The sequence below is a fragment of the Orcinus orca genome, chromosome 5 (assembly GCF_937001465.1).
Source record: "Orcinus orca chromosome 5, mOrcOrc1.1, whole genome shotgun sequence".
Lineage (NCBI taxonomy): Eukaryota > Metazoa > Chordata > Mammalia > Artiodactyla > Delphinidae > Orcinus > Orcinus orca.
The window spans coordinates 89,248,085-89,262,734 of NC_064563.1; the positions used below are offsets into that span (position 1 = coordinate 89,248,085).

General features: G+C 35.8%; 1 protein-coding gene across 3 annotated transcripts in view; it reads right to left on the reverse strand.

The window, feature by feature from the left end:
• The window catches only part of ATP6V1A (ATPase H+ transporting V1 subunit A), a 55,593-nt gene that overhangs the window by 16,156 nt on the left and 24,787 nt on the right, over nucleotides 1–14,650 (reverse strand). For all 3 annotated transcript variants that reach the window (XM_004272049.4, XM_049710318.1, XM_033432142.2), the window contains exons 2-6: nucleotides 14,023–14,117; nucleotides 6,831–6,959; nucleotides 4,791–5,005; nucleotides 4,378–4,515; nucleotides 2,961–3,112 (exon numbers count right to left, since the gene is read on the reverse strand). In XM_004272049.4, the coding sequence (XP_004272097.1) occupies nucleotides 2,961–3,112; nucleotides 4,378–4,515; nucleotides 4,791–5,005; nucleotides 6,831–6,959; nucleotides 14,023–14,107 (719 nt within the window). In that variant the 5' untranslated portion in view covers nucleotides 14,108–14,117. The remainder of the gene's footprint in view (nucleotides 1–2,960; nucleotides 3,113–4,377; nucleotides 4,516–4,790; nucleotides 5,006–6,830; nucleotides 6,960–14,022; nucleotides 14,118–14,650) is intronic.

Below are 14,650 nucleotides of genomic sequence, written 5' to 3' on the forward strand. Positions count from 1 at the left end.
AGTCAACTAGAGAGTCAGCTTGTGATTACAGCACCATTTAGCAACCACTTTCAAACTTTCCCTAAAAAGTGTCAGTGGAGAGTGAAATACCGTTAAGGGCAGAAGGAAGTTAAGAGCAGAGGGAAGTGAATGTCACAGGTGTGTTTGTGTGTGCGGGTGAATGTGTGTGTCAGGCAGGAGTGTCTGGGCAGGAGAAATGAGACATAATGCTAAGGGAAATTCCTTGGTAATAGTGTGTTTTATCATAAAATTCACACAAACACTGCATCGTTAATAATAATAACAGACTTTTCTCATATGAAACTAATACGCATTAAAATGTTTTCTCCTTCAAACCTTTCAGTGACTCTGATACACTAAGAAGGCATGTCCATTCAGCCTATGGCTTTGTATACGTCTTTCAAATCACCTTTAAGCCAGGGTGGGGAGGCAAGGCTGGGTGTGCCCCACTTTAGAAGTTCAACAATCCAATGTGAAAAGTGCTATCATAGAGACCATCCAAGGTTTGTGGGAGTACACAGGAAGGAGTACAAAGTCTGACACTGGATGGGAGTGGGATTAGGAAATTCTTTCCGAAAGAAGCTAAGACCTGAAAGAAAATAGAAATTAGCCAGATACAGGGAAATAACATTCCACATAGAGGGAACAGAATGCCCAAAGGTCCAGGGGCAAGAGGGAGCATTGCTTGAAGAATTAAAAGTCCTTCGTTAAGTCTGGAAGATGGTGTATAAGGAAGCAGTTGGGCAGGCAAGTGGCTGAGACAATACTGGAAGGTAAGCAACAGCCAGATCATGGGTGGCTTTGTAAGGAGTTAAGGAGTGTGTGTTTGTCTTGAGAGCAATAAAGAGCTCTGAAGGGTTTCAAGCAATATTGTGCAGGATCACATATGCGTTTTAGTTGGATCACTATGTAATATGGACAACCACTTGGAAAGAAGGCAAAACTGAAGATGGGAAGTCTGATTAAATGAGTTTATTACAGGAATTAGGGTAAGATCCTTAATTATAGTCATGGAGTAGAGATGACAGATGCAGATAAAAAATATTTAGGGAATAGAATAACAGCATTAGTTCACTAATTAGATGTGGGAGGGTAAAAATGATACTTGAGAGAAGTCATAGATTTTAGATTAGGCATTCACTGGATGTATGATAATGACATTGGTTGAGAGAGGCAGCAAAGTTTCAAGGAAAGGAGTGGTGATTAAGATGATGATTTTAGTTTTAAACATACTGACTTTGAGGCACCTATAAGATATTCAAAAGGAGAGGTATAATCAGAAGTGGATGTATGAGTCTGGAACTCAGAAGAGATCTGGGATGGAGATACAGGTTTAGAAATCATCATATATAGATGAACATTTAAGTCTCGAGAGAGAATGAAGTCATCCACAGAGGGTAAGACGTATAATGAGGAAAGAAAAGGGAAAACCTCTAAGAAATATCAAAATTAAGGGAGAAGGAACCTGCAACGGAGAATAAGCAATAGCTTCTTGTAGACAGAAGCTAACTGGAAAAGCAAAGAAAGAGGGTGTTTCAAAGAGGAAGGAGTAGAAAGCAATATCCAATATCCAAAGTTGTAGGAATTAGGAAAACACTAAAACGTACTTATTGAATTGGGAGTGACTGATGATGTTAGTGAGAGTAGTTTCGGTTGAGGGGTGGCACCATGGGCAGATCAGTACAGTGAATTAGAGTGGGAAAAGTGGAGACAACTAATTTACTTTTTTTAAGAGGTTTGGCTGTGAAGATAGGGAGAAACGTAGTGGAAGGTAGAAAGAGGAAAAGGGTCAAAGGTAGATTTCTTCTCATTAGATGGGAGATAAAGAGAATATCACTTAATGGGAGGTCTTTGAGGAAACATGAGGTGGGATAAACTCCAGAAAAAGGAGAGAAGTAAGGGATGGATGGGAATGTATGTTAACTGATGGAGTTCCAAATCTGATGGCCTGTCATTTCTCTGTGAAGGATCTAGAATGATCATTTGTTGAGAATGAAGGAGAAAGAAGACTGGAGTTGAAGCTCTGAGGTAAGTGGAGAGGTTTGAAATAGTCACTGAGGAGAGCAGGAGAATGATAATTAAGGAAACGCTGAACGACTGTGCCACAGTGGTGAGATACCAACTTGGCCTTATTTATTTTTCTCAGCAGCTTGTGTGTAGATTTGGGAGAAGGAGATAGCAGGACTGATTCACAGTTGATATTTCGCCAGGTGGGCGTGGCAGAAGACAAAGGAACCAAGAAAATTTAATATACTGACAGATGTTAGTAAAAGTGATAGACTATTAAACTTAAACTGGATAGTGAAGGATATGGAAACAGGAGGTACTGACTAAATAAGAAGAGTCAAAGTACTGAAGATCTTATGAGAGAGGAATAGTGAGAACAACTCATAGAGTAGGTTTAAAGGTAAGAGGCTGAAGAGTAAGTGAGACATACATGGGTTGGTGATCAGAAGTTGAAAGAATTACTACATCACTGCTTCAGTCCTTTCTGTGAATTAAATGATGAAGTTATCTGTTAAAAATGCCTAAGATTTAAAGAGAAAGGAGGTTTTTAAGCAGGTGATGAAGAAAATGGCAAAGAGCAGACTACAAAGTAAGAAAGATTGCTGGGTAGCATAGAGAACCCAGTTGATGTTAGAAATCATCAATTTATAGTGACACCAATCTACTAATTCTAGGATAACTTAAGAAAAATAGTTATATTATTTTGGCACAGATTTCCTTCTGGAAATTTCATTTTTTCAGAAAGTTTTAGAAATAATGCTTTCCTTTTGCAACTGTGAAAAAATAAATTTTCTTCAACAGTTTGATTCTCTAAATAAGCACTGGTAAAATATATTTCTCTAGATAAAATGTATTATAGGATTAGCACATAAAATCTTTATCTATAAAGAAGTGAAACAATAAGCACATATAATAACTCTGAGGGAAAACCACAGGACACAAATCAAACTTACGGAAAAAGGGCATCAAGGACTCTCTGGCCAGTCAACAGAGGATGATTAGCTGGCAACTTCTCAGTGACAGGCCGAACCTGACGTACAGGCCATACTTGGACCATGCTGAACTTCTCCTTTATACCTTCAAATTCAAGCTCCAACACAACATCCTACAAAAATACAGCAGGACTTTAAGTACACTATAAACATTTCTTCCTCTAAAATCAAAGTAACGCCAGATTTCTCTTGGGGGGTTAGGGAGGTGGTATGTGAAAGTGGGGAGGGAGATTTATACTTTTTTATTGTAAATCTTTACATACTGTTCTAATTTTTTTTAAACCAGGTGCATTGTTACTATTTTAATGATTTTTTAAAAAAGCTTAGAAGTTTTGGAGAAAGGAGTATCTCAAGTAATAGAGGGATAGTTAAATAAATTACATGAATATGCATAGGAAAAATTCTTGAAGGGTACAGAAGATATTCCTGGGACTGAGGGAGGGAAGAAATGAAAGCTTTCATAATTTATTTTCCATTCTTTATTTTGCTTACTTTATTATAATGCTCTGACACTGCTTTAATGAAAAATACTAATCTATTAAGAACCGTAACATATTTAATAAAGTTAAATATTTTAAATTATTTACAAAAGCAAAAAGATAATGAGTAATACTCTAACATTTGTGAACACTGAGATGGTTTTAACTGTTCACAAACAATCTCAAAGTCCATAGACCTATAGAAATCTGTAATCTTGTTGATGCATGAATCTGAACTGTCTACTTCAGGGTTTTCTTTCAAGTATAGGTGAGTCTCTAAGCTAGTGAGTAAGGTTAGCTGACTGCCCAGAATCCCGATTTAATTCTTTTGCTCTGTATATGTTGTAGAGCACAGACTGATTCTTGTGAAATGATTAGAAAATTATTATCTTTTATCATATTTTATTGGGAAAAAATTATATGCTATAATGATCTTCTCAATAAAGCTACCTTCATACCCACAAAGATTATCATGCATCTACTGTATTTGGTGTGATGTGACTATCAATAACATTAAAGGACTAAGTTTTAAGTGGCTCACCCAGAGTAAGAACTTATATAATCCATTCTACAATTCATTATGTGAATAGAGACTGACAAAAAGATCAGTCTATTCTATGCCTAAAGAATCAGAGGTTTAAATAATGTAGCATAAGTTAAGAAGGTAGGAAAATACTATACTAGCTATTTCTCTTCAAAAAGAAATAATATATTTTGCTTTTTGTATTCCCAAGCTCAAGTTTTAAAGAAAAAAATCTTAAATAAAAAAATAATTATGGGAGTAACTTAAAACATACACATTAAATATGAATTCTGTAACTATTCAGAGTACTAAAACGGGGCAACTGTCACATATAAGGGGGGCCACTCTTGTGAGATAAAGTTTATATGATACTTACAGAGGTATCGTAGTTTCCAGGTGGAGCAATGTAAGTGACAGTTCCTCTGTTTCGTGGGGGCAACATGATTTTGTGTTTGATGAGTGAGTTCTCGTTGACAATTCCATAAATATCTCCACCAGTGATGTGACTACCAACCTAGAGAACAAATGCACTTAATGTTCAAATAAATGTCAAACCATTTAATGTTTAATAAACGTCAAGCAGACTCACCCTTGCTATTATTTAAATCATTTGCTTCACTTATCAATAGAACACATTTGTTCTATAATCCTTCTAGTGGAGCTAAAAAAAAGATGTAAACTATGCTTCTGTGGTCTATTTTTATTTTGACTAAGAGTACAAAATAGTTCAGTAAACACTCTTTTCACATTCTTTCACCAATTTTAGAAATTTAGGTTACAAAGACATACCCGTAGGTTTTTGCAAGGTGTGAAATCCCATTTGACATCTCTGCTAAGAGCAGACACATTTACTCCTCTGGGAATGTAAATACTTTGAGTCTGACTGCTGATATCCGACAAAGGTCTTTGAATACCATCAAAGATGGCTCCCATAATGCCAGGACCAAGCTCTACTGAGAGGGGTTTACCAGTGCGGAGTACAGGATCTCCAACAGACACACCAGCTGGAAATGGCAGTTGAGAAAAACTCACTATGAAAGATTAGAGATACTATAAAAAGGAAATACCACAGTTTAACAGGAAATGATACATAAGGCGCTAAACCTGCGATTCTCAAACTTTTAGTCCACAGCATCCTTAGTGTTTCGGTAACTTTTTCATAGTGACCTACAACAAAAGATATATATATATATATATATATATATATAATTCCATCTATTAAATAATTATGTCCAAACATCTTAATACATGTGTATGTCCTAACAACTAATGGTACTTTGAAAAATACACATAAATTGAAAGAAAAAAGAACATTTTAATTTCATTATAAAATAATCCCAATTCTTACAAATGGGATTTATGTGCCTGTTGGGTATTCTACAATTTCCAAACCTTGGAGTCAGATTGAATACTCATCCCACATCATTTTTGTATGACACTTGGTTTTTAGCTTAGCAACTGCCAAAACTCAGCTTCACAAAGATATGATATCATCAACAAGAATATAGTACAGTCAAATAATAAAAGTGTTTATTATCTCAAGCTACTAGTTCTCATGGTGTCTGACAAAATGTCTAATATCCCCGTGTTTACCGTAAAACCTTAAAATATCCTGGGGCACCCACATGAGTTTGCTGCAGCTGCCCAGAGTGCCCTGGGGCACAGTTTGGGAGCCACAGGCTTAAAAATAGAAGCAAAAGCCTCTCCATTATACTTTGTTTCAACTATACTGGTGAGGAGTATCAGTTCCCTAAAAAGGATATTAGGACCTGGACAAAAACTTAAACGCTTAAGACTAAGAAACAACCAAAAAAATCTTCAGACTTAACAATCATTAAGAGATTTATTAATAAATGTTGGTATATTCATAAGCTGGAATTCTATGTAGACGTAAAAAAGACTAGGCACTTCTACGAATTTTTCAAGAAAGATCTCCAAAATATATTTCCAATATTTGATTATGAAATATTTCAAACCTACAGCAAAGCTGAAAGAATTTTACAGTGATCTACCATAAACATTGTACTATATTTATCACATATTTATCCATCTTCCACCATACATATATTTTTAAGTGAAAAAAACAAGGTGCAGAACAGTGCATATAATATGCTATGCTATCTTTTGGGGAAAAAAGGAAATAAAAATAAAAGTATATATTTATATTGGTTCATATAACAAACTAGAAGGATACAAAATAAATGGAACTAACAAAATGGGCTGCATGAATGCATGTCTGTTTTGAAAACTGGCCAAATACAGGATAACAAAGGCAGAGCGGGTTCTCACTATACACATGGTCATTTGTTTATTTTAAATCTTCAAGCCATGTAGAAGACTAAATAAAAGATAAACCTAACAATAGAAAAAAATCCTTTTGATTAGTGATGATTTCATAGCTATGAAGACTCTTAATTTTATTAAAAATTTCAAATTAAAAAATTTAATTTTATTAAAAATTTTCAGATTTTGTTTAGAATTAGCACTCCAATACTGACAGAGAGAACAGGTACCATAAGCATATATTGTAATATGGCAAAAAAGCTGTACCAAATAAAACTTAATTAAGTAGCCAAAGAAGTAATACTGATCTTGAGAATAAGAGCAATGAAATATTAAGAGCAATGAAAGGTCAGGAGATAATACTAATTTCTTAAAATAAGAGCACTAATTCTTAGTACCTTTCTTCAATAAACTCCTATATATCGGGTTTCTTCAAAACACCAATATTCCACGTTTCTGATACCATTGGTGCTGCTTATACCTTTGCCATAAATCTTTCAAATCTGATTTATAGAAAATGGCTAGAAATTGAACCAAAAAGGATACAGGTTTCTTCATACACCTGGATAGTGGCCATGTCACCCTCCAATCGGATAATCTCTCCAACCAACTCACTGTGGCCCACTCGCACCAGTTCATACATGGCTGCACCTGCCATGTCACAAGCTGTAACCACTGAAAAGAACAAATGAGTATTAAGATAATTAAAACATCCAATAAATACTATAATACACTTCTCTCATATATTCATAGGAAAAATAAAATACCTACTATGGAACACACTATCTCATAAAAAGACAGTTTTAAAAAATTATACTTGATTTAAAATACTGTGTTAGCCGCAGAAATACAAAGCATCCTAAGAGACTACTACAAGCAACTCTATGCCAATAAAATGGACAACCTGGAAGAAATGTTAGAAAAGTATAACCTTCCATGACTGAACCAGGAAGAAACAGAAAATATGAACAGACCAATCACAAGTAATGAAATCGAAACTGTGATTAAAAATCTTCCAACAAACAAAAGTCCAGGACAGATGGCTTCGCAGGTGAATGCTTCCAAACATTTAGAGAAGAGCTAACACCCATCCTTCTCAAACTCTTTCAAAAAAGTGCAGAGGAAAGAATACTCCCAAACTCATTCTATGAGGCCACCATCACCCCGATACCAAAACCAGACAAAGATACCATAAAAAAAGAAAATTACAGGTCAATATCACTGATGAATAGAGATGCAAAAATCCTCAACAAAATACTAGCAAACAGAATCCAACAACACATTAAAAGGATTACACCATGATCAAGTGGGATTTATCCCAGGGATGCAAGGATTCTTCAATATATGCAAATCAATCAAGGTGATACACCATAGTAACAAACTGAAGAATAAAAACCATATGATCATCTCAATAGATGCAGAAAAAGCTTCTGACAAAATTCAACACCTATTCATGATAAAAACTCTCCAGAAAGTGGGCATAGAGGGAAGCTACCTCAACATAATAAAGGCCATATACGACAAACTGACAGGAAACATCATTCTCAATGGTGAAAAACTGAAAGCATTTCCTCTAAGATCAGGAACAAGACAGGGATATCCACTCTCACCACCATTATTCAACAGAGTTTTGGAATTCCTAGCCACGGCAATCAGAGAAGAAAAAGAAATAAAAGGAATACAAATCGGAAAAGAAGAAGTAAAACTGTCACTGTTTGCAGGTGACATGATACTATACATAGAGAATCCTAAAAATGCCACCAGAAAACTACTAGAGCTAATCAATGAATCTGGTAAAGTTGCAGGATACAAAATTAATGCACAGAAATCTCTTGCATTCCTATACACTAACAACGAAAGATCATAAAGAGAAATTAAGGAAACAATCCCATTCACCACTGCAACAAAAAGACTAAAATACCTAGGAATAAACCTACCTAAGGAGGCAAAAGACCTGTATGCAGAAAACTATAAAACACTGATGAAAGAAATCAAACATGACACAAACAGATGGAGAGATATACCATGTTCTTGGATTGGAAAAATCAATCGTGTGAAAATGTCTATACTACCCAAAGCAATCTACAGATTCAATGCAATCCCTATAAAATTACCAGTGGCATTTTTTACAGAACTAGAACAAAAAATCTTAAAATTGGTATGGAGACACAAAAGACCCTGAATAGCCAAAGCAGTCTTGAGGGAAAAAAACGGAGCTGGAGGAATAAGACTCCCTGACATCAGACTATACTACAAAGCTACAGTAATCAAGACAATATGGTACTGGCACAAAAACAGAAATATAGATCAATGGAACAGGATAGAAAGCCCAGAGATAAACCCATGCACCTATGGTCAACTAATCTATGACAAAGGAGGCAAGGATATACAATGGAGAAAAGACAGTCTCTTCAATAAGTGGTGCTGGGAAAACTGAAGAGCCACATGTAAAAGAATAAAATTAGAACACTCCCTAACACCATAGACAAAAATAAACTCAAAGTGGATTAAAGACCTAAATGTAAGACCAGACACTATAAAACTCTTGGAGGAAAACATAGGAAGACCATTCTTTGACATAAATCACAGCAAGATCTTTTTTGATCTACCTCCTAGAGTAATGGAAAGAAAAACAAAAATAAACAAATGGGACCTAATGAAACTTAAAAGCTTTTGCAAGCAAAGGAAACCATAAACAAGATGAAAAGACCACCCTCAGAATGGGAGAAAATATTTGCAAACGAATCAATGGACAAAGGATTAATCTCCAAGATATATGAACAGCTTATGCAGCTCAATATTAAAAAAAGAAACAACCCAATCAAAAACTGGGCAGAAGACCTAAACAGACATTTCTCCAAAGAAGACATACAGATGGCCAAGAAGCACATGGAAAGCTGCTCAACATCACTAATTATCAGAGAAATTCAAATGAAAACTACAATGAGGTATCACCTCACACCAGTTAGAATGGGGATCATCAGAAAATCTACAAACAACAAATGCCGGACAGGGTGTCGAGAAAAGGGAACCCTCTTGCACTGTGGGTGGGAATGTAAATTGATACAGCCACTATGCAGAACAGTATGGCAGTTCCTTAAAAAACTAAAAATAGAATTACCATGACCCTGCAATCCCACTACTGGGCAAATACCCAGAGAAAACCATAATTCAAAAAGACACATGCCCCCCAATGTTCATTGTAGCACTATTTACAATAGCCAGGTCATGGAAGCAACCTAAATGCCCATAGACAGATGAGTGGATAAAGAAGATATGGTACATATATACAATGGAACATTACTCAGCCATAAAAAGGAATAAAATTGGGTCATTTGTAGAGACGTGGATGGATCTAGAGGCTGTCATACAGAGTGAAGTAAGTCAGAAAGAGAAAAACAAATATCATATATTAATGTATTTATGTGGAACCTAGAAAAATGGTACAGATGAACCTGTTTGCAGGGCAGAAATAGAGACACAGATGTAGAAGACAAATGTATGGACACCAAGGGGCTAAAGTGGGGGGTGTGGGGTAGAGGTGGTGGTGGGATGAATTGGGAGATTGGGATTTACATGTATACACTGATGTGTATAAAATGGATGACTAATAAGAACCTGCTGTATAAAAAAATAAAATAACATGCAAAAATTCAAAGTATATAAAAAAATAAAATACTGTGTTAGTTTCAGGTGTACAGCAAATGATTCAGTTATATACATTTTTTTTCAGATTACTTTCCATTTATAGATTATTACAATATATGGAATATAATTCCCTGTGCTATACAGTAAATCCTTGTTGCTTATCTATTTCATGCACAATAGTTTGCATCTGTTAATCCCATACTCCTAATTTGTCCTCTCCTGCTTCCCTCTTCCTTTTGGTAACCATAAATTTGTTTTCTATGTCTGTGAGTCTGTTTCATATACAGATTTATTTGTATTATTTTTTAGATTCCACATCTAAGTGATATCATACAATATTTGTCTTTGACTTACTTCACTAAGTATAATATTCTCTAGGTTCATCCATGTTGCTGCAAATGGCAATATTTCATTCTTTTTATGGCTGAGTAATATTCCATTGTATATATATACCATATCTTCTTAAGCCAATCATCTGTTGATGGGTACTTAGTTTGCTTCTATGTCTTGCCTACTGTAAATAGTGATGCTATGAACATTGGGGTAGATGCATCTTTCAAATTAAGAGTTTTCCTCTTTGCTGGACATATACCCAGAAGTAGGACTGCTGAATCATATGGTAGCTCTATTTTCAGTTTTTTAAGGAACATCCATATTGCTTTCCATAGTAGCTACACCAATTTACATTCCCACCAACAGTGTAGGAGGGTTCGCTTTTCTCCACATCCTCTTCAGCATTTATTATTTGCAGACTTCTTTGATGACAGCCATTCTGCTTCGAGAAGATACCTCACTGTTGTTTTGATCTTCATTTCTCTAATAATTAGTGATGTTGAACATCTTTTTATATGCCTGTTGGTCAGCTGTGTGCCTTCTTTGGTAAAATGTCTATTTAGGTCTTCTGCCCATTTTTTTTTTTTCTGCCCATTTTTTGATTGAGTTGTTTGGTTTTTCGATATTGAGTTGCATGAGCTGTTTGTATATTTTGGACATTAACCCTTTGTCAGTCACATCATCTGCAAATATTTTCTTCCATTCCATATGTTGTCTTTTCGTTTTGTTGATCAAAAGACACATTTTTAGGGACTTCCCTGGTGGCGCAGTGTTTAAGAACCCGCCTGCCAATGCAGGGGACACAGGTTCGATCCCTGGTCTGGGAAGATCCCACATGCCATGGAGCAACTAAGCCCGTACGCCACAACTACTGAGCCTGCACTCTAGAGCCCACGTGCTGCAACTACTGAAGCCTGTGCACCTAGAGCCCGTGCTCTGCACCAGGAGAAGCCACTGCAATGAGAAGCCTGTGCACCACAACAAAGAGTAGCCCCCGCTCGCTGCAACTAGAGGAAGCCCGCACGCAGCAATGAAGACCCAACGCAGCCAAAAAAAAAAAAAAAGAGACATTTTTAGCATATGACATAGTTGGGGTAAACAATAAAATTTGTTAGGCTAAAGATTACTTATTTACATAATATACATGAAAACTATATTCATTTTGAAGTTCTATATGACAAACTCTTACTTAGTAGCATTGAGGCAAGTTTTGATCAACCTAGGTTGCTATAATATATGGAATGATGGGTTTTGGAACAAGAGTAATAAAAAAAACCTTTAAAACTAAAATGAGAACAAGAGCTTTAGCTAGTTGCATGATAGAATGCCACACAATTATCAGTTTGCTGTGTTGTCACCATCGCTTTGAGAATTATTATATAAAACAACATCTTTACTTTCTAACACTTTATACCAGTGGTTCTTAAAACTCTTCTGGAACAAAGACTCTTGATAAGCTAATGACAGATCTATCTAGAAAACCTCCCATTTGCATCAAAGATTTTTTTCATATCCCATAGGATGTTTATTTCATATCCCATAGGATGTTTATTTCATATCCCATAGGACGTTTATAATCAGTCACCACCACTGGGTGAAATCCTAATTAAAAATCCCTATTTCTTATAAATACTGAACTAGAATTTACACTTATTATTTTGGTTTATTTATTTGTTTGTTTGTTTATTTATGGCTGAGTTGGGTCTTCATTGCTGTGCGCGGGCTTTCTCTAGTTGCGGTGAGCAGGGGCTACTCTTCGTTGCGGTGCGCAGGTTTCTCTTTGCGGTGGCCTGTCTTTGTTGCAGAGCACAGGCTCTAGGGCATGCAGGCTTCAGTAGTCGCGGCACACGGGCTCAGCAGTTGTAGCTCGTGGGCTCTGGGGCGCGGGCTCAGTAGTTGTGGTGCAAGGGCTTAGTTGCTTAGTTGCATGTGGGATCTTCCGGGACCAGGGATGGAACCTGTGTCCCCTGCATTGGCAGGCGCATTTTTAACCACTGCACCACCAGAGGAGTCCTGATCATGTTGTCTAGTAAGCAAAAACTACTTTTCTGGAATGAGGGGAATGTTGTACATTTTCAGATATGTAGAAATAAGTCTTTTTTTTTTAATTAAGGAATCCACTTCTATGACTGTCATGAAGCCCAGGCTGAGTTAACAGTGACAAGTTATGGAAGTAACAACATCCCACTCTGAACTTTCTGGTTATAACCACTGTCTTCTCTCTCTAACCTCAACCTCTCTACATCTACCTCTATCTGTCTCTCTACCAGACTCATGAGGCCTCAATCCCTGCCCTCCTATTCCTGGAAGATGCCAAAGCCAGCTATGTAAGAGGCCTTTTCAGGAGAAGACGACTTCTGTCTTCCCAGAAGACAAAGCCTCTACTGTGCTTTATGAGGCGGATAGCAACCCCAAACCACAGATAGGTTGGGACCTGCGCAGGCCTCAATGGAATAAGTCTCTTTTAATATTTAGCCTTCTGATAAAATTAATTAGATCTATGAATTAGGTAATATTCGAGTGAAAACTATTAAGATGTTAATATTTATTTAACATTGAACAATGGAAATTTATTAATTTTTTAAATACTTACCTCTGAACCTATATATAAGAATAGTTAAGATGCACCAAAATACCAGAGATCACTAACGTTTGAAATCATATTTCATAAACAAAAGTATGCCATTTTTCTACTACCTCATTAAGTACTTAAAAATTATAAATAGGTTCCAAGAGCAGTTAACTACAAGTTTCAGAAAAATATTTTTACCTAAACTCTTTTGATAGTGTTCTTTTGCCTTTTCCCTAAGAGTTCTTGTGTATAGCCTGTCTTTCCTGAAGACCTTACGATCCTCAAGGGGAAAAATTGTTTCTCCGAATGGCAAAAGAGATTGAAAACAGTGAAATATATTATCTGCTAATAAGTTCAAGCTCAAACACCAATTTCTAAGTGGTAGAAGCTTCTTAGGGAGAAACAGGCACAGTGACTGACAGTGTTTTCTTTGTATTAACACCAAAAAGTGTCATCACCTCTTCTGTGATTAGAACAAGAAAAAGACTACAACATGAATTTGTAAAAAGATATAAGGAAAAATGAATTTCCATGGCACTAAAGATACAAATCAATGAGCAGCTTTACCTATGGAAACTATGAACCACATTTTGCAATAGAAGTGTGGAATAATAAAATGAATACTAGAACAAAATTTATTATTTAAAATGCAGTACCCCAAGTGTGGGCAGAACAAACATAAACTGCTTTCCATTCTCATTATCATGTCATAAGACTATTTTCCTACAGGTAGCTAGTTATGTGATATCTGAATAACCATTCAGAAAGATTTATACATGCAAAGAGCCAAGGTTGATATTTCTGAGAAATGCTTTAAAAGCAATTATTAAAATTCAAATCCAATTAACAGACATCTAGGTATCACATACTAAAACCCATAAACTTTATAGTTTTTTAACCTCACGCTTAACAAAAAAATTAAGACATATAACACCAACTATACATTTATATAATAAACAGGATATCACAAATTAGTACCTCAATAATTATCAAATTTAGATAATAAATGTTACAGTAGCCCTTATGATGGAGGTATTACCTCAGTCTTACAGCAGCTATGAAATCTTTTAAAGACAGAATTTATGTAGGTGAACAGAAACTTGTGTATTTCTGCCTAAAACATCTTGAAAAGACATTAATTGATATTAGGAATTTTTACTATTGAGATTATTATGTATTACTTACCAGGTCCTGAGACCCCATGCACATAACCAAACGTGCTTTCTTTATCTTCATCACGTATTTTGGGTAGCTTGGAGAAATCCATCATGTTAACTTACCTATGGTAAAAAAAAAAAAAAAAAAAAAGAATTAAGTTATAATTACAAACTTTAAAGCAAAAGAACCAATATAGGTAGTGAGTGAACTTTGGTGTATTCTTGAGTTATTACCACTTCTTCAAAGTAAAATATAAAATTCTTAAGATTTGGTTAAAAGTACCTCATTCTTGGATAGTCTACAGTTATTAAAACTCAGAATTATATATCCGTATGCAAGATATTCAATAGAAAATACCCCATGGAATGTAACAGACTGTGAATTCTTTCCAACCTCTTATCTAGCCTGACAACATCTTGCCCTCCCATTATTTCTCTGACCTCCTCTCTAACGACTCTTCCCCTTAATCAGGCTGCATAAACACTGAACTCTTTGCCATTACTCAAAGCACATACACATTCTGCCTCAGGGTCTTTGTACATGTTGTTCCCGCTGTCTGGAGTACTCTTCTGCCAGATGTCAGCTTCTATATACCTCCTTCAGGTCTTTCCTCAAATGTCCCCTTCTCTGAGAGGCTTCTCTGCCTATCTGCCCA